Source organism: Falco naumanni, chromosome 7 (genome assembly GCF_017639655.2).
Source record: "Falco naumanni isolate bFalNau1 chromosome 7, bFalNau1.pat, whole genome shotgun sequence".
NCBI classification, from domain to species: Eukaryota; Metazoa; Chordata; class Aves; order Falconiformes; family Falconidae; genus Falco; species Falco naumanni.
The window spans coordinates 662,732-684,989 of record NC_054060.1 but is presented as its reverse complement, the minus strand read 5'-3'; the positions used below and the strand labels follow the sequence as shown (position 1 = coordinate 684,989).

Below are 22,258 nucleotides of genomic sequence, written 5' to 3'. Positions count from 1 at the left end.
GGGGACGTGGGTGACCTTGGGGCACTGTCCCAGCCACCTGTCCTGGCTCCTGATTAAGCCTTGGCTTTCAGCACGAGCTGTTTTTAGGATCTGAGCTCAGCGGGGCTGTGCAGTGGCCCCCCTCGGTGGGGTTTGTGGGGGGACCAGCCCCCCCAAGAGCCAGCAGCTGGCCTTGGGGGCTGTGGTGCTCCTTTTCCCCTGTGGCCAAGGTTTGAGCCTTCGACTCCCCCCGGGGACCTGGGTGTCCTCAAACCCGGCACCCCTTCTGCTGCCGTCAAAAAAGGAAAAGCAGCTCGTGCTGACTTCCCACTTCCCTTTCCCCTTGTCCCTGCAGCGCCGGATCCCTACGGCACCTCCGGGCTGTGCCCCCCCCCGCCCCCAGCGGGCTGTACCGGGCGCTGCAGGACCTTTCCTTGGGGTGCCCGCGGGCTGGCTTCGGGGTCCCCTGTGTCACCCCCGTGGGTGGCCAGGGGCCGCGGCTGCCCCGGTGCCGCAGCCGGCGGGAGGTTACAGCGGCGCGAAGCCCGGCGGCCCCCCCCGCGCCCCCCGGCAGCCGCGGGCCATGATCGCCGTCTCCATCCCCGCCGCGGAGCCGCAGCCGGCGGCGCGCAGCCCCGAGAAGGCGCACACGGTGAGGGGCGGCTGGGGGGGGGCGGGGTGGGATAGGGAGTGCCCCCCGCCTGCCCGGGGAGGGTGCATGGCGGGGGGGTGTGTGTGTGTGCATGTGTCGCTCTGTCCCGGAGGTTGCAGGTCCCCGATTGTCGCCGGGGGACCCCACATGCCCCGGGAGTGGAGGTCCCTGCCGGAGGGGGGGCACAGACCCTTTGAAGGGGGTTCCCCTCTGGTCCCCGTGGCTGGGGGGTCCCTGCCTGCCGCGGGATGCCCCCACCTGCCCTGGGGCTCGGAGGTCCCCAAGTTCTCCCGGGGACCCCACCTGCCGCGGGGAGGGGTGCATCCTTCTGCCCCAGGGGCCGGAGGTCCCCAAGTGTGCCCGGGGGGGTCCCCCCACATGCCCCCAGGGAGTGGACGTCTCTGCCTGCCCTGGGTCCCTGCCAGGGGCACCCTCTGCTCTTACAGAGGGGGTGGCCCTGTCCCGCGGGTCCCCTCTGTCCCCGGGCTCCTGCCTGCCCAGGGTGCCCCCCCTCGCCTGGGGGATGGCGATCCTTGCCTGCGGGGGGGGGGGCGGTGTCCATCCGTCCCAGTGTTCCCAGGGGGTTGGAGGTCCCTGCCTGTCCCCAGGGGAGTCCCCACCTGCCCGGGGTTGGAGGTCCCCAACTGCTTTAGGACCCTGTTGGGGGGGGGGACGGGGGGACGACCCTCTGCCCTGGAAAGGGTGTGTGTGCATCTGCCCTTGGAGGTGCTTCTGGTCCCAGGGGTTTGGTGGGCCCCGCTCCGCCCCGGGGGCTCTGCCTGCCCTGGGGAAAGATGGCCCCGGGGGGGGGGGGCGTCCATCTGCCCTGGGGGGGCTGGGGGGGAGTGAGGGGTGGGTCCCAAGGTGCCCCAAGGGCTGGAGGTCCTGCCTCCTCCCAGGGCCCCAGCAGGGGTGGGGGACATCCCTGCTTGTCCCGCGGAATGGGGGGGTCTCTGCCTGCCCTGGGCCCCTGCCGAGGGACCCTCTGGCCCCTGGGGGAAGTAGGGTGTGTGTGTGGGGGGTGGGGTGTGTGTGTGTGTGGTGGGGGGGTGTGTGTGGGGGTGGGTGTGTGTGTGGGGGTTTGGGGGGGGTGTGGGGGGTGGGGGCGGGGTGTGTGAGGGGGGGTGGGAGTGGGGTGGGGGCGGGGTGTGTGAGTGTCTGTGGGAGGGTGTGGGGGGTGTGGGGGGTGGGAGTGGGGTGGGGGCGGGGTGTGTGAGTGTCTGGGGGGGGGTGCGTGGTGCCTCTCTCTGTGTCTCAATCCCGGCTGCCTCCAGGGCGTGTGTCCTCACCGGCGCCAGGGGCCACAGAGTCCCCCTTCTGCCGGGGGCCGGTGGGTGGGGTGGGGGATGGCGGAGAGGTGGGGAGGGTGTCCTTGAGTGGGCTCCCACCCTCGGGGTGTGGGTGGGGTGTGGGTTGGTGCCCCTTTGTCCCTGGTGGGTGGAGGTCCCTGCCACTCCCCAGGGTTCCTACCATGAGCAGGGTCGAGCCTTCTGCCCTTAAAAAAAAGGGGGTGGGTGGGTCCCTGTACCCGGGGTGGTGGGTGGTGTTGGGGGGAGGGGTGGGGGAATAGTATGTAGACCCTGCCAGCCCCATGGTGTCCCCATTTGCTCCATGTCATGATGGGTCCTGCCTGCTTCATGTATGAGTGGCCCCACTCAGGGGTGTGGGGGGTGTGTGTGTTTTGTCCCTAGCTACCCTAGAGGTCGGGGGGTCACTGCCTGTCCGGGACAGTGCTGGGGGGGGGAGGTCCCCAAATGCCCTCCCCAGGTGGGGGATGTGAGCTGGAGGCCCCTGCCTCCCTTGGGAGGATGGAGGCCACAGTGGCTGATGCATGGCGCAGGTGTTCAGGGTGGAGGTGCTCTGCAATGGCCGGCGGCACACCGTGGCGAAGCGCTACAGTGAGTTCCAGGCGCTGCACAAGCGGGTGAGACCACCGGCACCATGGGGGGACATGGGGAGTGGACACCAGCTCCTCGGAGCCGAGAGGCCCAGCCTCATCCTCCATGGTCCATGTTGCCATCATGTCCCCCCATGCTCTACCCTAGATCAAGAAGACCTGCAAGGTCCCCGACTTCCCTACCCGCCATGTCCCCAACTGGATGCCCAAAGTGCTGGAGCAGCGCCGGCAGGGCCTGGAGCTTTACATCCGGGTAAGGAGCCATCCAGCTGTGGCTTTTGGGGCTTTTTTTGGGGTGCTGACCCCCCTGGGTACATGGCAGGGTGTCCTGTACCACAATGAGGAGTTGCCCCAGGACGTGCTGGACTTCCTGAAGGTGCGGCACTGCCAGCAGGACCCCAAGGCCAGCAGCCTCCCGTGAGTAGCTGAGCAGCAGGCAGTGCCCTCGGGCTCTACTGACACCCTGCTCATCCCACATGGTGCTGGGATCACCCCCCTCACACATGTTAAGCACCCCAAGACACAGATGGGCAGGGGGCCGGTGCACAGCTGGGCCACCCAGGGTGAAAACAAGACCCTTTGCTGGGCACTGACATCTCCTCTCCTGTGGCAGCACTGGCCACCTGCCCTCCCAGCGGCCTGTCGTCAGCTTCTGCACTGATCCCTACACGCAGCCACTGGGCACCGGTAAGGAGTGGGACCACGGGTGTAGGACCCCAAACCCTCCAAGGGAAAAGGCTCTGTTGGGCCCCCAAAACGTGCTTTTCCTTTAATGGGACCTGGGAGGGAAACAAAACTGCTCCAGCTCCCCCCTTTCCTCACAGACCCGCTCCCCAACACCGTCCTCAGTGGGGTGCTGCAGGGCCTCTACATCCCTCTGAGCTGTACCCCCAGGCATGCAGCACCCCGAGCCCCCAGCCTGCTGGGCTCGCAAGCCCCCACCCAGCACCCAGGGCTGCAGCGGTGAGCGGCCAGCCAGGCAGCAGGAAGGATCCCTGTGGCAAAAATAACACCTCCACGCTGCGATGGGGCAGGGAAAGCCAGAGGCTGTGGTGGGACCCACAGCTGCTCTCCAGACCGGTGTTGCTCACCTACCACTATCCAAGGTGCCTTTGTTGGGAAAGCCCTGGTGCTCTGGGGTTCCTGCCTTTGCATGCTGAACTGTGCTGGAAGACCCTCGGCATCTGGGATATGGTGCAATAAATCACTTGGGCTTGACTGGCAAAAGATCCCTGTACTTTGTAATTCTGCAAATCAAATTCAGTGCCAAGCACTGTGCTGCTCAGCTTGGTGAAATGTGAAGGAAGGGGGCCAGAGTGCTGAAGGGTGCTAAGTGATCTGCACCACTCCAGGAGAAGAAGAGAGGCAACTCTTTAAAAAACACATTGGTCACATTTATTGGTGCATGTGCTTCTTACAAAAGTGATGGGAAGAGGAGCCAGCATCCCATCCTGCCTGCTGGGTGGCTGGAAGGCGGCAGGGTGAAGGGGGAGGCCAGGCAGCAGGGACATGGGACACAGCGGCTCTGCTGCTGCTCACCTGCCCCAGGACGACAGGGAAATGCATGGAGAAGGGAGCAAGGCAGCCCCAGGCCCGCAGCCCTTCGCAGCTGGGTCCCCTGCAGAGCACAGGGCCCCATGCTGTGTCACGGAGCTGGGAGGGTGGATTACTCTTTGGCAATGGCAAATGGCTTCTCCACCTCGATGGTGCCACAGTCAGCAATGGCAACATCTTTCAGGGGCTTGTCGCGGCTGTCTGTCTTAGTGTTCTCCACCTTCCTTACCACATCCTGGGAAAAGCAGAGGTGTGGGACTGGGGAAATGCTGGGCACAGGCAGTGCCAGCTTAGCACATTCCCTGTTCCAGAAGACACCTCCCAGCCCATTCTCCGCAATGCTCTGCTCCCAGCCAGCTTGCCTAGACAGCAACTGCCTGGGCCCACTCTCCCCCTGGGAACTGATCACCCCTCTACCACCCCATCACACCCTTACCATGCCCTCCAGCACTTTGCCAAACACCACGTGCTTGCCATCCAGCCATGGTGTCTTCACTGTAGTGATGAAGAACTGGGAACCGTTGGTGTCCTTGCCAGCATTGGCCATGCTCACCCAGCCAGGGCCGTAGTGCTTCAGCTTGAAGTTCTCATCAGGAAAGCGGTCCCCATAGATACTTTTTCCTAATGGGAGACAAAAAAAAGGCTACATTGTTCTCATGGAAATATGTTGGGGGGTGTGTGTGATGATGGCAGGTCTCTCCACAGGCCGGGTGGGGTGAATGAGCAAATCTAGAAAAGGGACTAACACCACTGCAGGGAACCATGAGCTACCTGGTACCAGAAGGAGCTAAAAGCACCTCACGAGCTCGGCAAGGGGAAGATTATGCCCCCAGGAGACTGGAGCAGGAGGCTGTGCAAGAGCAGACCTGCCCAAATGCTTATAAGCCCAAATGCTAACACCATCAACTCTACTAATGTTTGCTAAGTGCTGGTGGAAGCATCCGAACTCTGCTGCTACTAGGCCAAATGCGTCCTGGCAGCCAGAATGCGAGGCAGAGGCACCAGCTGCTGCAGAGGAGTTTTCTTAGTGAGGAGCTGCAGGTCCTCCTGGGGCAGGGGGCACAGTAACGTGGGTAACACTCAGGTACTAGCTAGCCAAGCCTCACTGGGCCCATCCCTCCCCAGCACCAGGCTCTGCTTCGAGGCCAGGTCTCCGCGAGCTGTGGGCCCACCGTTCCCACCACGGCACCGTGCCCCAGCTGCACAACGGTCCCCAGAGCAGCCAGGCTGTGGGCTGGCAGCACGGCCACTGTCGTGCTTCAAGACAGCAGCTGGATCCCCGGGCTGCCGCAGGCCACGGTACCTCCAGTGCCGTCTCCGCGGGTGAAATCTCCTCCCTGGATCATGAAGTCCTTGATCACACGGTGGAACTTGCTGCCCTTGAAGCCGAATCCTTTCTGGGGGCGGGGGGGGGGGGAACCCGAGTGAGGCCGAGGGCCGGGCCAGCGCTCCCTCCGCCGGCTCGGCCGCGGGGCGCCAGGCAGGACCCGCCGGGGGCCGGCTGAGGCCCGCCCAGGCACCCGCTGGCCCCTCACCTCCCCGGTGGCCAAGGCCACGAAGTTCTCCACCGTCTTGGGCACCGTCTTGCCGAAGAGCCCGATGACGACGCGGCCCACGTCCTCCTCGCCGATCCGCAGGTCGAAGAACACCTGGGAGGGGGGCGGTGGGCGGTTGGGGGGCAGCAGCGGGACCGGACCGGCCGGGCCCCCCCCGGGCCAGCCCCCCCCCCAGCCTAACCCCCCGAGTCCAGCCAGGCCCGGCCTCACAGCCTCAGGCCTCCCCCCACCTCGGCCGCCCCTCCCCCCAGGCCGCCGCCGGGCCCCACCCCGACCTTGGCGGTGACCTTGGGTCCCTTCTTGCGCTCGTCGGCCCTGGAGGCGGCGGGCAGCAGGAGCAGGAGGGCAGCGCCCAGCGCCGCCGCCGCCACCAGCACCTTCATCCTCCGCCGCTCGCAGCCCGGCCACAGCGCCCGCCGCGCCGCCTGCATCCGGCCCCGCCCCCCGCGCCCCCCCGCTCCCGCCGCGCAGTGGTACGCGCCGCGCCGCGCTCCCCCGCCCGCCCGCTACAGCTGCCCGGGCGCGACCAACGGCTGCTGGGACGGGGGGGGGGGTGGAAAGGCACCTTCCGGCCGGGCGGGGGCGGTGCCGGAGGGAGCCGCCGGACGCCTGCCACGTTGCCCTTTGCTCAGGAAGGGAGCGAGGCGCTTGATTGGTCAGCGCGGAAGAGGAGGCGGGGCGGAGGGAGGAGGCCGAAGGGCGGGGCTGCGGGTGTGGTGCCGGCCAATGGGCGCAGCCGGAGGCCGGGGCGGGCAGGCGCTGAGGGGGCGCGCGGCGGCGGCGGGGCATTGTGGGCCGTTGGCATTGAGCGGACGGAGGGAATGGCGGCGCCGCGTCCCCAGCGGCCTTCGCCGCTCCGCGCTCGTCAGCGGGGGGACGCGGCCTTGCCCTCCGTGCACCCCCGGCTGCAGCGACGGAGGCCTGCCCGGGGGTGCCCCTGCCGAGCCTGCCCCCTGCCCTGGGGCGAGGCTTGTGATGGAGTTGAAGAAAGGAACGAGAGGGGAGAGCGGCCTTCACCGAGGCCCGAATGTCTCGTAAATACCAGAAGTGGCCAAGCTGAAGGCGCACAGGAGTGTTTGCACTATGGCAGGTGCCCATGTCTAGCTTAGCACGGTTGTTCACAAACACTGGAGTTGAATACATGGGAATTGCCTTTTTTTTTTTAACGTCTACTCAAGTAGCTCTTGTTCAGCATTAACCACCAAGCATACAAACCTCTAAAGGAACTGCCCGGTGGAGATGTGTTTCCAAGGGCCAGGGAAAGTTTGTCTTCTCAGAGCACAAGTGTCCCAAGACAAATTTTTAGGAACAGGAAATAAAAGCTCACACTAAAAATACTACCTTAAGGCTGGGAAACAGAAGGAGAAGAAGCATTCCAACAAAATCCCAGTGTGAAGCAGTTTCTAAGAGCAGGAGTCACGCTGCAGGTGTTGCTGTCTAGATACAGGGAAAAACACTTCGAAAAGACGCCGTGTTTGGTTGATAGGTGGCTTCTCCTTTAATGATTTCCTCTGTACAGAGACTAAATAAGCAGCAGCCATTTGCACACTGGTGGCTGATTCCACGGAGGGGGCACGGTGCTTCTTTCTGTGCAAGAACCTGGCTAAGTGACCAGAGGCGCAGAGGGAGGCAGCAGTGGCTGGGCTTGTGTTGTTGCCACCCTCCCCTGCAGGCACAGCTGCCAGCACAGTGTGTGCCGGGGCTGGGGGCGGGGGGGGTGGGTGGGGTGGGGGCGGGGGGGGTGGGTGGGGTGGGGGCGGGGGGTGGAACTCAGCTGGTGGCAACTTGGGCCAAGCCCCTCTGTGCCCTGGCCAGCACACAGGTGTACCCGGTGCCTTTCCACCTAGGGAAGGCACAGTTGATGCCTATGACAGCAGTTGTCAGTGCTGTTCCAGAGACACAGGGACCACATGACAGCACGTTTTGGGGCAGTTCAAATCTTTGCATTCCAAGCGGATCAATGGTTTAGCCATTCTCCTGCCCAGGATGCTTGAAGCGGGAACATGCAGGCACAAGGAGCAGAGAAATCTGTGTCACCACGCCTTGGCCAAGCTCTGTGGGGCCAAACTGGCAGTGGTTGTAAAGCACAAAGTATGGAGAAAGTCCCATAAGTTCCCACACTGCGCACTGTCCCCTCAAAGGCTCAGGGCTTATCACTGGAGAGGAGGGCTACCAAGAGTGCCCAACAGAAGCAAAGGAAAACAGAAACAATGTCGTCAGGAAGAGGTAATAAATACATCTATTCATGGAGAACAATGCAGTGCAATGTTTTATTGAAAAAAAATAATCATCTCACTTGATACCTCAGAAGACTGCATCGCAACGTTGGTGGGCCACACCATGGGACAGCTACATCGCGGAGGCCAGTACAGCACTGGGTGCCCCCTGACGTGCAGGCCCGAGAGCCCTCCCCTGGCACCCCTGGGGTCTCCCAGCTGCTAACAACTTCTGGTGAGGAGAGGAGAGTTTGCCCAGGTAGGCTTAATGCCCTGCTTCCTACCACAGCACGGCTGGCTCAGTCTGCCTTGCGTCTCCTAGTCACCTCCAGGCTCCCTGGGGACAGCAGTTTCCTCAAGCACAGGACTTGCTGTTAACCTGCTTTATTTTCTTTTTTTTTTTTAAAAAAAAAAAATGCCACCCCACATCTTTGCCCTTTTGAAGAGTCCAACATACGATTATAGTGCAAGAGGGCTTGGTACAAGTGAGCATTACCAGCATGCCGTGGGGGGACAGTCCTCCCCTACAAACACATCATCGTAGGATTAAAAGAACATCATATCTCCAGAGAGAAGCGGTAGTGGGTCACCGTGAAATAGCTTTCAAACCAACCCACTTAAAAACAAGGTCAGGAAAGTTTCTAAACAATCAAATACATTCACTTTAAAAATAAAAATAAAAAAAACCAAACAAACAACACCCCCCCCTCATTTAAGAACAAAAACTGTTGAGATGGCCCCTTTCCCACCCCTGCCCTCCCTCACCCTGCAAACACTTACATATGCTGCAACTACAAGCTGCTCCTTGACCGGAGGCAGCGAGGAATGACCAAACATGGCAGGAGATGCAGAAGGAATTGAGTTCTGGTGACAGGCACTTAGTGGGGCTTGGGAGGGCAGCAACAGAAGTGTCTCAGGGCATGACTTCATCTGCAGCAGGCAGGACTGCTCCCCAGGGAGCACCTGTGCCCCTTTCCCCCCCTCCCAAGATGCCAAACCATGGTTTCCTACAACAGAGAGGGCAATGCCTGTGCCAGAGACACCGGCCTTCTGGCAGCAGTGGAGTTCAGAAAAAGAAGGGCAGAACGTGGCCACAGTCCCTGTCCTCCCTCTGACAGGAGGGGATGAGCGGGCCAAGTGCCTCAGCATGTGCTGTGGGAAGTGAGCCACCCCCTTCCTGCCCCAGCCCACAGTATGGCTCGAGGAAAGCACCTGGCCGCACGAGAAGGGGGGTACACGCGTCTCCCCGTGGTGCTTGTCAGGATAAGGCATGGAGAGAATGCAGTGGAGGGTGGTGGAGACACCCTGCGGGGACCCCAGCAAGGAAGCGGGGCTTTTCTGCCCTGGCACTGCACCAGCGTCTGCCTGCTTTTGGGATGCACAAGAGCAAGCCCAGAAGCTCCCTGCCCAGGATGATTTCCTGCCCTCTAAGTCCGCTTCTGCGCAGCCAGGGGAACCAAACACCCCAGGACTGCTGCTCCACAAACTCCAAGCTACGCAGATCATCATTAAAAAAAACATCAAAGATAATGAGATCTAGTCTCTCCCTTTCCTCCCTTCACGCTCTCTGGGATTTTTGGGGTGAGCCAGGCCCATGTTTATGACAAGCAAAGTCCCTCAAATGAACAGTCCCAGCCTGGTCAGGTGTCAGACGTGGAAAGACAAAGTACAAGGAACCTGTTCACAACCTCCCCAAAAGCTGCTCAAGCTGTCCCACGGCCCTGCCACGTCTACAGTAACACCTGGGCAGCCTCAGCCTCCTCACAGTTTGGAAACGCTGCAGCAAGATGCAAGATTTCTTCTTACGCATGTGCTAGGCACCCCAAGCCCTTTGCTAGCTATTGGTTTGGCTCAAAAGCGGTGCATGAGAACTGTGGCTTCTCCCGTGGGGCAGGATGGTGTCTCACATGCTCCAGGCACACACTCGCAGAGAGAATGTGAAGGCTATTCCAGTCAAACCTATCTGACCACCTGGAGATGAAATCAGTGTTAAGGCAGTGAAGTATCCTCTCCTCTGCTGGGGAACCTTTGCTCCTGCTAACGTTTTCTTGCAGAAGGTACCTGCTCACAACCACCCTACTGGAGGGACTTCAGAAGGCTGCCCAGTTGCCCACACCGAGAAACACCTACGCTTTGGGAAATGGCTGCCTACCAGTTAGCTTAATCCAGTTCTACCTCTTAAGCCAGCACAAACTCCTCCAGCCCAGCAAAGCTGATGCTGCTCCCTCCTGCCAACGCCAGGTTATGGCCTTACATCTCCCGGTCCGTTGGGTCAGGCACGGTGTAGGAAACCATGGTAGGGACAGTCACTGGCAGCTAGAAAGGGTGATCGAAAATTCAAGTATGCTTTCCTCAGCGCATGGCCCCAGGCGGGTGTCAGGAACCCCAGACTGGCACGAGGGTCATGCGGATGTCATTGACATCCCCACTCGAGGGCATTCTGTGCACCCCACCATCTTCCCAGCTGAATGTCTGTCTGCACTGGCACCGTGTGGCCATGCAGAGATCCACAGATACAATGTGCATCTGTAAATGCTAAAAATAATAAAAAGTGCAACGACGTCAGCTTCTTTAAAACAATCCACATTGCTCTGTTACTGTCAGAGGAGGGAGGTGTCAAGGGAGCCGGAAAAAAACCCTAACTGGAACAGTAGATTGCAAATTTCTCACAGCTTGCACATTACAGTGTAACTGTTCCCAAGGAGCCGAAAAGGGAACCTGTCTCTTACTGCCACAGCAGTCAGGCCCTTCTCCCATGCAACTCTCCTGCCCGCACCACATCCTCCTGCCCTCTGGACAGCCAATCAAGCCTATGGTATTTCTTCGCTTAATTAAGGAGGGAGGAGGATGGAAGAGCAGAGAGTGCGGGAGAGGGAGGGGAGGAAAGTGAGCAGGAACTAAGCACAGTCCTCAGGTTTGCGTGAACAATGCCTTCACCGTAAACAATGGGAAGAAGGGTCAGCCAGCCAGCCCCCCTCCCAGGGCGACCAAGACCTGAGCCAGCCACAGTCCTGGTCCCAAAAGGAGCTTCAGGCTTGGAGTGAACGAGGGAGACCATTCAGCACATCCACTCCAGAGTGGTTTGTTTTGGAACGTTTTCTTCTCTTTTTGGTTTAAAATGTCACTTTTTTTTTTTTTTTTCTCTCTTCCTCCTATGCCTCCTCATCCCCCCTAAAGAGAAGCCCCTTCCAGTGAGACAGGGCAGGAGCTGCAGGTGCGATGGTTCCTGCAAGGCCCAGGAGGCACCGGTCACTTATGACGCTGAGCTGTCTTCTTCCGTTTCCTCTTAAAGAAGCAGCAGCACCTGGGGCACAAAGGACAAGACAAGTTAGCCTGCACCCGGCACCCTGGGAAGGTCCCCCACCACCTGGGCTTCCCTCTGCTCAGCTGCATGCAACAGCATCTTTGCAAGCCCGGCCGGAGGCCCAGACAGACCTGCTGTCCCTCAGGATGGTCAGCAAGGTCGGCAGATGCTGGTGGATGGTTGACGCCCCCCAGCCCGGACTGGCAGACCAGCAAAGGCAAGTCAGCCGCACGCAGTGGGGTCCCACTGCCCAAAGGCGGCGGGAGACAGTGGGACGCAGCCCCGAGCGCTGGGCTGTCTCACTCCCGTTGGGCAGGAACACAAGGAGCTATCTAGGAAAGCAGCAAAACAAGGATCCAGTTGCTCTGCTCCCTCTGTCCAAACCCCCAGAGGAAGCGGACTGGGACAGCAAGCCCTGGCTGCTCTTCCCAGCTACGAGACACATGGTTTTCACCACCATTCACTAAAAAGAAAAGTTCCAAAGAGATCTTGGCTCAGGAACCAGGTTTCTTTACTGAACCTTTCATGATAATCAGAGCTTCCACCTTGGATAAATCATTCAGTGCCAATATGCGGAACCCCTGCTTCTTCCCCCATCCGATGCAAGGGAGGTGCACAGCGCCCAGGGATTAGGGGAAGCAAGAAGGATGGAGAGTGGAGGCTGAGGTGGGGAGAAAAAACACCCATCGCAACTGAACTGTGAAGAGTGGTGGTTTCACTTGTGGGATACACTGGAAGCCAGGTTTTCTAGTCCCGCTGGCTTCCTACAGAATTAGCTGGCATTGAAGGCGTATCTACCTTTCTATCCTCAACCCGCTGTCAGGAATCCTCTGCACAGAAGAAAGGTGTTTGTTCTGTGCAAGTTCTGCTCCTGAGCTACCTGTCTTTCTGCCATTACAGCCATCTCCAGAGAAGCCTGGGTGATGCTGAAAGACTGCTTTTTCAGGCTGGTGGAAAGGATGCCTTGCTAAGCAGCAAGAGCAGATGTGAATATGCAAAGACCATTTTTTCCTACAAGCATCTTTTACCGACAGCCAGACTAAAAACAGGCAAAAACACTGTAACAAATTCTCCAAATTATTTTCCATTGGGTCCTTCATTGCTCTGAAACGTTGGCATTACGCTTCTGTCCTCTAGAGCTGCAGGAACTGATTCGTTCTTACTTGCACCCCAGAAGGTGCTTGCCCCTGGATGCACAAGCCTTACTATGGGATGCAAAAGTGGCCACCATCCCTCCATGAGCCAAGTCTGCCAGCACAGATCTTCTGCTGGGGAGACCAAAACCCCCTACAACATGGAGAGCTCAAGCAGCCACAGCAAGAGGAGGGCCACCTCCCCCTACACATCCCTCTGGCCTGCACGGACTAAGGGCCAGGGGAAGTTTAACATTCAGAGTCTGTTCCTAAACAGGCTCCATCTGGAGGCAAGATGAGGAAAAACGCAAAGCACTTCTCCCTGCGGGAACACGGGCTTAGAGCGACCTGCGACAACTCCATCGCTACCCACCTCGCCTGACATGTGCAGCGTGCAGTCTGAAGCACCACCCAACCCAGAGCGCGGACTGGTCCTGCACTTTATTGTCCCGGGCCATCTACCACCCTCTCCTGCTTCAATCTGTCAGTCTTTTTCTCCCACAGCAGCCACCTTCCTTCATGACTTTGGCAATGGTGAGTGAAGGGGAGGATGTTACGGGGAGAGAGGATGGAAAACGCATGACTTATGATTTTGCATGCAGCGGGTAAGGGAAGAAGAGGGCTGAGCAGCACTCATTTCCTTGGGCACCAAACAAAGGGAGCTGACTGACTTCTGGCTGTTTTTCCTTGTGACTGTCTTTTAGGCTGTTACTCAGAGGTCCAGGGAAGGGTTCAGGAAAGGAAGTCCTGGCAGTTCAGACAGGCAGAGGCAAAACACCAAAATAAAAGAATAAGGCAGGCTGACAATTACAGAACGTGATCTCTCTGCATGCAGACAATGCCCAAGAGAACAGCCCCAGACTATGACATACAGAGAAGCCAGAGATGCCAGAGGTATTGGAGGCAATGCCTATGGAGAGCAGGGCAGAGGCGGTCAGCCTCCCATCCAACAGGGAAATTCCTCACCGCACACGGGCTCTGTCACCTTGCTCTGTTGCCATTCCCACCCACCAGCTCTCCCTGGGACCTACAAGCTCCTCACCCGAGTCTCCATTTGGTCCTCCCCTTACTGGGTCCGTGGCTTCCCCAAGGGGTACGGAGGGAGAGGAACACTTCCAGGGGATACCTTGAGATGGACACTACAGCTGCAGCTTCAAAACCCTGATAAAACCATACATATGCCTGAGCTGGACTTGGACTAATGCTAATCCCAACCTCTCTGCACCTTCTTTCCTGGAGAAGCCCATTCATCTGCACCCTCAGCTGGCAGCTGCAGGGTTTTTGGAAAGGAGCCATCTGCCACCCACCCTCCGCAAGTGGGGGCTCTAGCTGGGGCTGCGTCACTAACGAGGACTCCGTGGCCACGTCTTTCCATCCTCTCGAACAATACAGGCCCTGGCCTGTGCCTCGTCAGAGGAAACTCTTTGAAGAAGCACTGGCCCCCTCCCCTCGATACCCAGCACAGGCTTTTCCCTTTGTAATTGTCTGCGTGAGGAACTCCTGCAAGATGCTCGGCAAGCCTGGTCCCGACTCTGCCCAACTCCATTAGACATCATCTGCTCATGGACATAACATTTTGGGGCAGATGTTAAGGCAAACAGAAAAGGATTAAAATCTGTCTTTTCCATCCATCAGTTCAGAGATCAGCCGAATTGCTTGGCCTAATGTGGCCACTCAGACATTGCCCACACCCTCCCCGTTACTGCATGTGGTCCTCAGCATTGTCCTAGAATCAAAACAGCTCTGGGTTGGCTTTGACTTTATGCCTTTTTAGGGTTTGGTTGGTTTGGTTTTGCCAACCCCAGTCTAGTCTGGTCCGCTCCCCCTTGCATGTGGACTGGAGAGAGGGACTCACCACAAGTTGAGCATTTTCAGGCAGCTACAGAGAGTGTAGAGAAAAAACACAGAAAGGAAGAAAGAGCAATTAGTTCACAGAGGTGGGATGAAAGCATGTCACTGCAGCCATGCAAACATGCAGTGCAGACTGGCAGACACACACCATGCCTGCCCACCACCCACCCCAGCCCTCATACCACCTCTGCCCTTGCCATGGTGCTGCTGAGAACTGTCACGTTTTCCAGGGTCTTGAGGCCTCCAACAAACACTGTCTGTTTTCCACAAAGGCACCAGCCACACAAAGTTCTTTATTTGGGGCTGGGATCAGAAAGGGACTCTGGGTCATCAGGAGAGGAATTTGCTCTTGTTCCCTGTAGCTCCAGCAGCAGAAGGGCCAGATCATGGATCTACACCTGGGACCTGCCCTTCAGTGAAACCCATGGCTGGGATTGGGAGCTTATTTCCAGCAGAAGCATTTGCACAGCTCCTCTGCCTGCCAGGAGTGCCAGGGAAAGACCTTTCCACTACTGCACCTTGTCTCAAAACACAGAGCTCCAGCTCCAGTTTCTTCCAGCTCTTTTTGGCCCACTTTACTGCAAAAGCAGAATCTGAAAGTCCTTTGCCCTCCTCATATAACTGAGGGGATTTATGATCACAGATGCCAGGAAAGAATGAAGCCAGCCCTCCCTGTGGCAAGAGGAATGAAGCAGACTACACTTGTGAATTACAAGAGACTCCACACCTGCCAGTGCAAAGCAGCTTACGCTCTACTTCCCGGCACCTCAAAAACCAATTTGGGACCATACAAACAAGGGCTGGAGAGAGACAGAACAGTTCCACGTGCTGCAAGACACAGCTTGGGCAGCACAGCTCTTGCATGCTCCTTTTCACCTGTTGTGACATCTCCCCTGTGCACAGGTGTGGGGTCTGGACCCTGGCCTCACTGAACAAAGTGCTGCGGATAGACAAGCTGAAGGCGGTCCTATCTTAAAAGCTGGCTCTTCCTTGCATTGGGTTGCTGTATCAAGAACTGTTAAGAGTGGCAATCAGCCCCACCCTAGGAGCAACCCCAAGATGCATGCCTGGGGGGGACCCACTTCATTCTGACCAAGACAGAGCCTGTGATGCCAAACTGGTGGCTGCTGCAGGCCACACTACCCATAGCTAAGAGGAATGTCACCCAATCCGCAGGTTGCACCTCAAGATTTCCCCCATTCTGCTGTACTTTACGAGGAGCCCGTACCAAACCCAAGGCTCGCTCCTTTGGCTGGGTGGAGAAAGTGTATCTGTTGCTTGGGCATGTTGCTGGCAGGACCATGCCCAGGCCAGCTACCAGTGAGCAAGATTACACACAAGTGCTTCCCGAGGGACAGAGGAACGGACAGGAGAAGACCTTCAGGACAACCAGCACTGGCTTCAGACTGACGCATAGCTAGGAACCTTTTCCATCAGCACTCCCTTTCTCACGCCTGCTGGTTTCCCTCTTTACCCTCCCAGAAGCCATTCCTAAGAGAAGTTCCCACAAAAGCTGAGACAAACAACGTGGGACAAGCAACACCAGTGTCATCCAGTCAAATTATAACCAAGCAGCTGTCACAGCAATGTCACAGCACTGACCAGTTCAAAGGTGGCCCCAGGACTATTTACCCCTTGCATGGGAAGTGTCAGGATTACACTGTGACCTGCTAGGGTTCTGGTCTCGTTCAGAGGCAGCGAGAAGGTCCCATGTCAAGGATCATGCAAAAAGTGACATGATGGTGCCAGATGCAGCATATGTGCAAAGGAGGCCAAAATAGCCAAAGCAGCAACTTTGTACATCAGTTCTCACTCTTGACCACAAGCTACAGAGGAGACACCAGCTCAGAGGGAGCACACTCTTCCCCACAAGCAGGAGGGCTGCTTCTGGTTTCTCTCACTCAGCTTCCATTGGGCTGGACCAAGAAAGAACTACCCATCCCTGCGAGAGTAACTTTAGGACCGTTCTGGATATCTGGCATCCACTTCTTGCAGCCAGAAATAAAGCATTAACTTTTAGACCAAAAATCTCTTCACTGAGCTGTGCTCAAGCTACTCCTACACTCTCAGCATGAGAGTACAGCGCGTTCTCCTTTTGGAGCAGGGGACGTTCACCGGGATTCCTGAAATCAATTCACAGTATTTGGTATTTGTGCTACTGTCTATCTTGCAATACATGCTCTGAGTAAGAGTTACGCTCTCCAGCCATGACAAGTGTAAAGAAGAAGCAGCAGCACTGAAGGCACCATGCATAAAAGCAGCAATATGCAAGGAAAAGGGCATGGGACACAAGCATTGAGTACTTCACCACAGGTAAACATCCCCACTCATTTCCCAGGAGGAGGATTAATGACCACATCAGTGGAAAGCCTGTTTGTAAAGCAAACGTACTTAGCTTCCTCCACCACCTCCACCTCTGCCTGCGCTGTTATTGGCGCGTTGGAGTGTGCCCCCGTTGGATCATCCACATTGAGCTCCCCGTTGGTCGAGCTAACCACCTGAAAGGCAAAGGAACAGAATATCCTGTTAAGGAGCCCCCCCTGGACGTGATGTGTCTCCATCCTCCTGGACCATGGGATGGCTGTGGGAATGGGAAATCTGCAGAATAACTACCATTTGCTCCTGTCTTTTTGCACCCTCTTAGCAGGCTGTCAGATTCTTTGGATGCCTTTGAATCACTTGCCTGGTTTGGGGAGACCGGCCTAGTTCATCCCAAGCAGAAAAGCAGGCACAGGGGACTGCGTCTGTGTTCACTAATTCATGCTCCTGTGTCCAGCACAGGTCTTCTTGTCTTTGGGAGGCACAACCACTAGTGTGAAGGCTAACTGGCAGCCCTATATACAAACTGTATTATGTTGATTGTTTTCTCCTGACGGTTTCACAGGTGAGCGACTCAGTCCTCTTGCCTGCCAATACCATGGGAAGAAGTGACTCCAGAGCTTCCAGAGTCTCACTCCTTACACAGCCAGTTTCTGGAATTGTGTCTTCACCCAAAAGCAGTTGATACGGTCTCCTATCTCTTTTTGTTTCACAGCAGACGTTATGCCTTACTTCAGCATTTCCATTATAGGGATGACCATGCAGACCCCCAGATGCCAGCAGCTCTGCATTTACCAGCAGAGCACATAATTTTCTGGATAATTCATCATTACTCTGTTGCCACAACAGCCACCGAAGAAGCCGCTATGGGACTGAAGTTTGGCCAGCCCCTCTGCACTCCATCTGGAAGTCAGAACAGGCTCCTTTGCACTGCTATGAACACCTGGAGCTGCTTCTGGGTCCCGAGCTATAACGATGCATGGTTCCCCTCCTGCTCCACCTCTTTGCCCTTCTGCAAGGTAAAAGGAGGTACCTCCCTTTTGGGGTGTGGGGGGTGTGGGTGTGCGTCAGGGTGCTACCCAGTATTCCTGGTGGCTCTGGATGACTTAACCACCAGAGATTAAGAGAAGGAAGCCACTCCACTGAAGCAGATGCCTCTTCACTATTAAGTGTACCTCTCCATGTTCGTTTCGAATACTTAAATTCTACCAGCAACTGCTGTTTCTGCAGATCAAGTCCCACAGGCAGTGTCTTCCAAGACATGTCAGGACTCAGCTCATGTGGTTTTCACTCCTCAAGTGACCTTGGGTTCTCTTCTCACCCCCCTTCCCAGATTCATCACACTGTGGGCCCACCTGGGTTCTCCAGACCTCTACACTTCCCACACAACTTTGCAAAATGCTAGCACTTAATTGTGCTATTCCCAGTGGTCTTCCCACACTTCCTTTAGCTGCTTGTTAAATTTCATTTTACAAAAGGCTTTGATTTTCCTCCTCTCTTTTTATGTGCCACCACTTCATTTTGATGTAGCAAATTCAACTGTTGCCTTAAAGGAAATGGACACTCGAAGCTACTGACCTCCCAAGGGTTCATCATGAGCTGGGTGATCTGTTGAGAAACAATTTAAGCATCTGCAACCCAGCAGCCATGCACAGCAGAAGATTTTCTGTTCTTGGCTGCAGATAAGCAGAATTCTAATGCTTACAGTGGCACATATAGGCTTGCAAACTGCTCAGGTAGGCAACCCTCTCAGTCAAATTCAGACTAGGACTGCATTATTGCTGTAGCTACCCTGGCAGAGCACTACTTGTGGGGAGACTCAGCTCACGCTGGGTTTTCACAAGGAAACTATTCCCCTCTGCACTTACCAAGTGCTGAATTCATAAAATCACAGAACGGTTTGGGATGGAAAGGACCTTCACAGATCATCTAGTCCAACCCCCTTGCCACAGGCAGGGACATGTTCCACTAGATCAGGTTTCTCAGAGCCCCATCCAACTTGACTTTGAACAGTTTTCCAGTTTACTGTCTGCTCATGGCTGACATCAGAGCTATACATACATTAGTTTCTCCTTATCTTTCAGTTTCTCTGCTACTCAATAAAATATCTTTACATGAAAAAAGGAATGGCTAATCAAGCCAAAAAAATCATTGAATCCAACCAAATATCAGGAATAAGTAAGAATTTCAACTTAACCTGCATTTCACTTTGGGACATCCTGCACTACCCATCTCCTCAGCTCAGCTCTGTCCCACTTCAGGCACTAATTCCCATTTCACCAGAGCCAATTTTCAAAGTGTTGTGTCTGACACTAGTGCCAGCTCTCACAGGCAAACCTCTGCCAGAGGGCTCACCTTGCCAGCAATATTAAACAGTTCTTGTTTGCTTGCTTGAGTGACTCTTGCATCTTCTCTCCAGCACATGCAGCCATCTTGCTCTGGCAGTAGTGCAAGGAACTCCCTTAGTGAGCCTGACTGACAACCAAAGGCAGGTACGGTTTCATAAACAGAAGCCATCTTTTCAGGAATTTAAAAACTTAGCTGTAGTGCCACCTTTAATGCTGCCTGGCACTGTCACACATCCTTTGTTCACCCACCTTCCACAGGACAATCATTCAGAGATCCAACTTGCAGCCACCATGCCCTTACACTGCTGTTGGTCTGCCACTGGATCCAAAACTAAAATACAAATTCACTGGGGGGCGAGAGAACAGGGTCACCAGGCCCTGCCACCACAGCGACAGTTCAGCCTGTCTGCCCTCCACCTGCAGGGAGAAGCGGCTGTACAGCCAGCTGGCTTGCACCAGCCACCCCCTGGGCATTTCTCCAGGCTGGCACCCCTAGATTTCCATTAAACAGGAGGAATTAAACCAGAACCTCACCCATCAAGCCTGAACTGGAACAGATCAACTGTTCTCCTAACATTAATGAGGTTTATATGCAACAAACCCTATTTCAGCTGTTTCTTACTAGGAGCACCCCCAGGATGGGGATAGAGGGGTGCTTTATAGACCAGACCTGCTAATATACACTCCCTTCTGTGTTCAATTCGACAAACCTGAGTTCAAAATAACTCTCAGAGGAAAAGCTTCATTGAAACAGTAACAGCAATGATGCTGGCCCTCATGGCTTTGGTCCCACAAAACCATAGCTTGGGTTTTTTTTGGACAGGACCAAAACAGTTTGTGAAATTGCTCTTCTGACCATGATGTTACTGCAATTTAAGGAGAATTCAGGGAATTTAACACAAATTCTTGCATCAAGGCTGTACACATTAGGAGGAAGAGGTACCTGTACTGATCCTCCATGCCGATCTGCAGCCAAATGAGATGTCAGGTATGAGGTATTCGTCTGCCGGCTTGGCTGGATCTCCCACTCCCCTCGGCGATCTGATGATGCCTGCTCACAAGTTCAGAAGCACAGGAGAAGCAGAAGAGAAGGAAAAAGGTGAATGAGGGGAAGAAATAAAAGGGTGTTTGTTAGTGAGTTAGTTTCTTTGCAAAAAGCAAGGCATTTAAACTTTTAGGTGGGCTAACATTTCTTTTTACCAAGTGCACCTCATACTTTACTTCAGTGGTCTCTGCAGTAATTCATTGCAGGAGTAGATTTCTTCTCTAGCTGCTAAATGAAGAGAAAGCTCAGGAAGTTAATTCTTTAACGGCTTCATTTCCATGAGTTTCATCATAGAAATAAAAACACACTGACGGTATGTTTAACTACATCTGTCATGTCACACACACCAGAGCACCTGGCATGGGACCAAGATTGAATACACAAGCTCGACCTCCCTAAAAACATATTTTAAAACTCTAATTTTCAACATAAAAAAAGAGCTACATTTTATTTCACCAAAAGCCAGTTCCACACACTGATTCACTTGTACAGTGCAGAAGGAAACATCCACCACACCTGTTTGACTGGAGAGGGTTGGTGGCATTTTGGTTTTCTGCAGAAAAGTAGATAAGAAACTTTTGCAAACAGTTTCTTATTTATCCCCAACAGATGCAAACTTTAGGCAATTAAATTATTAGAATTTGACTTGTTTTATTAAAAGAACCATTTTGCACTTGCATGTGAAGCTCCTTACAGGTCACCCAGCTTTGATGACAACACATCCAGCATTCACCTAAGACCCCAGAGGATCTCAGTTCACCTAAACCCAAGCAACCAGCTGGAGGAACACCTCCCAAGACTGGGAAGTGTAGGACAAGCAGGCAGATCTGTGCTGGCCTCAGGACAACAGCAGAGGACATAGTCAAGCCTGAAGTGACTAATGCGACACGTTTAAAAGGTGTCTCCCTGGACACTGTATAAACATTTAAGCAAATGTTTCAAAGCTGAAGCACAAATTTGAAAGAAGAGGGGGCGGAGCAGCGGAGTCCCCCCAGTACACACACCCACCTTGCAGGAGGGATGCTGAACAGGGACACCGAACAGGGACACCGTGGTCCTGGCCAAGAAACAAGAGGCTCAAGCAAATAAGCACCAGGTTATCAGCAGTGAAGCCAAAGCAGCTAACCAAGGAGAGGTGCACAGGCCCTGCCCTTCCCCAGCACCTCTTCGTGTTACTCCCTGCAGCTATGGATGATAAGCCTGAGCTCTGGTCAGGGGAAGAGAAGCCACAGGGCTTAGTGCCACTGTGAAAAAGAAAAAAAGAAAGACTGCAAGCAGAGAAAGACTCCAGAAACCTCTGAATAAACTTCAACACTAACTAGTAAATTGTCACTCAACTAGAGCAGGAGAACATGCAAAAAGTGGGAGAACAAAAAAGAAGTCTCCTGGCATTTCATAAAACATTCACTACCGTTCCCTTTGCACATGGCCTCTGACTCCTTCCTGGAGTGACCCATGGTGCCACTCCTCCTTCCAAGCAGTCACCATATCCAGCTGACAGGTACTGTTCCCTTAGAGGTGGTTCTGTCCAGGCTTATCCTATTAAATCTTCTTATTGCATGTTCTTCCTGTGAGCCTGAGAGGCTGCCTACACTTTTTATACTTGGTGGCATTCAAAGCAGAAGGCTTTCCCTTGGAATTTTTTTTGTAATGGCTGCAGGTCACAAGGTTGTGAACAACTGGAGAATTTAAATGCACATTTTAAAAGCTAGTAGAAGACAGACCTTGGGTGCTGCTTCTTCCAAAGCACTGTGCCATCAGTTCACTTGGCTAGCCCAGGTGATGAAGTAGTATCATGCTACGTCAGTGTTAGGAGAAGCAAGCTTCTGCCTAGGAGGCTGGAAGCAGTTTCTAGAAAAGGCTCTTGTAGCCACAAGAGCCAGATTTTTCTCTTTATTTCTACAGCCAAGTATGTGATAAACTGGTTTTGAAGTAGGCTTGAGCTGAGCTGCCCAAAACACAACTCAAGCAGTGGCACTGAGGAAGTGATGCCTGTGAAATCTGGGAGCATCGTGTTCCCATTAACACTCATCACCTTCCCACCAGCTACCAAATTAAAGACTGGCACCTAAAGGCAAAGGAAAGGGCTCACTCATCTTCGAAAGTTAACTATCTTCCTTTCCTAGAGGAAAAGGCTACAAACAAGAGACCGTTCTCTCATCAGCATCATTACTAGGAACTAAATATTATAAAAAAGAATCTGCAGTTGTTATACCTGCGAACAAAAATAAGGCAATTAAATCTGGAGATCAAGGCAGTCACTTGACCCAAACCCACGCCTTTAATTCACTGCTCTAGCTAGACGTTCATTTTTTCTACTTTTTCTTTTAGAGAAAGCATTTGCTTAATACTTAAAAGGAACATCTCTTGGAAGAGGGTTGTTCATGTTTCAGCGAGAAGAAAC

The 22,258-nt window shown here is 55.0% G+C and overlaps 3 protein-coding genes across 8 annotated transcripts in view; 1 reads left to right on the top strand and 2 right to left on the bottom strand.

Moving 5' to 3' along the window:
- The first annotated feature begins 44 nt into the window (after window positions 1-44).
- SNX22 (sorting nexin 22) lies at window positions 45-3,750 on the top strand. 2 transcript variants are annotated; one of them, XM_040602375.1, is made up of 7 exons: window positions 66-209; window positions 335-631; window positions 2,472-2,555; window positions 2,677-2,781; window positions 2,851-2,945; window positions 3,142-3,215; window positions 3,353-3,750. In XM_040602375.1, the coding sequence occupies exons 2-7, from the start codon at window positions 563-565 to the stop codon at window positions 3,493-3,495; spliced, it is 570 nt and encodes a 189-aa protein (XP_040458309.1). In that variant the 5' UTR covers window positions 66-209; window positions 335-562; the 3' UTR covers window positions 3,496-3,750. The 2 variants fall into 2 exon arrangements, with proteins under 2 accessions (XP_040458308.1, XP_040458309.1); XM_040602374.1 differs by having other exon boundaries at window positions 45-631; window positions 3,423-3,750.
- A 150-nt stretch (window positions 3,751-3,900) lies between these two features.
- On the bottom strand, window positions 3,901-6,189 carry PPIB (peptidylprolyl isomerase B). The gene is made up of 5 exons (XM_040602373.1): window positions 5,914-6,189; window positions 5,618-5,731; window positions 5,386-5,479; window positions 4,519-4,703; window positions 3,901-4,317 (listed from the first exon to the last, which is right to left on the bottom strand). The coding sequence occupies exons 1-5, from the start codon at window positions 6,067-6,069 to the stop codon at window positions 4,195-4,197; spliced, it is 672 nt and encodes a 223-aa protein (XP_040458307.1). The 5' UTR covers window positions 6,070-6,189; the 3' UTR covers window positions 3,901-4,194.
- Window positions 6,190-7,889: 1,700 nt separating this feature from the next.
- Window positions 7,890-22,258, bottom strand: part of CSNK1G1 (casein kinase 1 gamma 1) — a 108,159-nt gene continuing 93,790 nt past the window's right edge. For 4 of the 5 annotated variants that reach the window (XM_040602369.1, XM_040602368.1, XM_040602371.1 and 1 more), the window contains 4 exons: window positions 19,753-19,860; window positions 16,534-16,640; window positions 14,147-14,170; window positions 7,890-11,158 (listed from right to left, as the gene is read on the bottom strand). In XM_040602369.1, coding sequence (XP_040458303.1) covers window positions 11,104-11,158; window positions 14,147-14,170; window positions 16,534-16,640; window positions 19,753-19,860 — 294 coding nt within the window. In that variant the 3' untranslated portion in view covers window positions 7,890-11,103. The remainder of the gene's footprint in view (window positions 11,159-14,146; window positions 14,171-16,533; window positions 16,641-19,752; window positions 19,861-22,258) is intronic. The other variant, XM_040602372.1, reaches the window with a different exon arrangement.

Coding starts and splice junctions, on each gene's coding strand:
- SNX22 (XM_040602375.1), top strand. CDS start 563: ATGATCGCCGTCTCCATCCCCGCCGCGGAGCCGCAGCCGGCGGCGCGC. Junction 2,556..2,676: donor TCCAGGCGCTGCACAAGCGG/GTGAGACCACCG, acceptor GCTCTACCCTAG/ATCAAGAAGACCTGCAAGGT. Junction 3,216..3,352: donor CACGCAGCCACTGGGCACCG/GTAAGGAGTGGG, acceptor CTTTCCTCACAG/ACCCGCTCCCCAACACCGTC.
- PPIB (XM_040602373.1), bottom strand. CDS start 6,069: ATGCAGGCGGCGCGGCGGGCGCTGTGGCCGGGCTGCGAGCGGCGGAGG. Junction 4,704..5,385: donor CCGCGGAGACGGCACTGGAG/GTACCGTGGCCT, acceptor GTCTCCCATTAG/GAAAAAGTATCTATGGGGAC. Junction 4,318..4,518: donor GCAAAGTGCTGGAGGGCATG/GTAAGGGTGTGA, acceptor TGCTTTTCCCAG/GATGTGGTAAGGAAGGTGGA.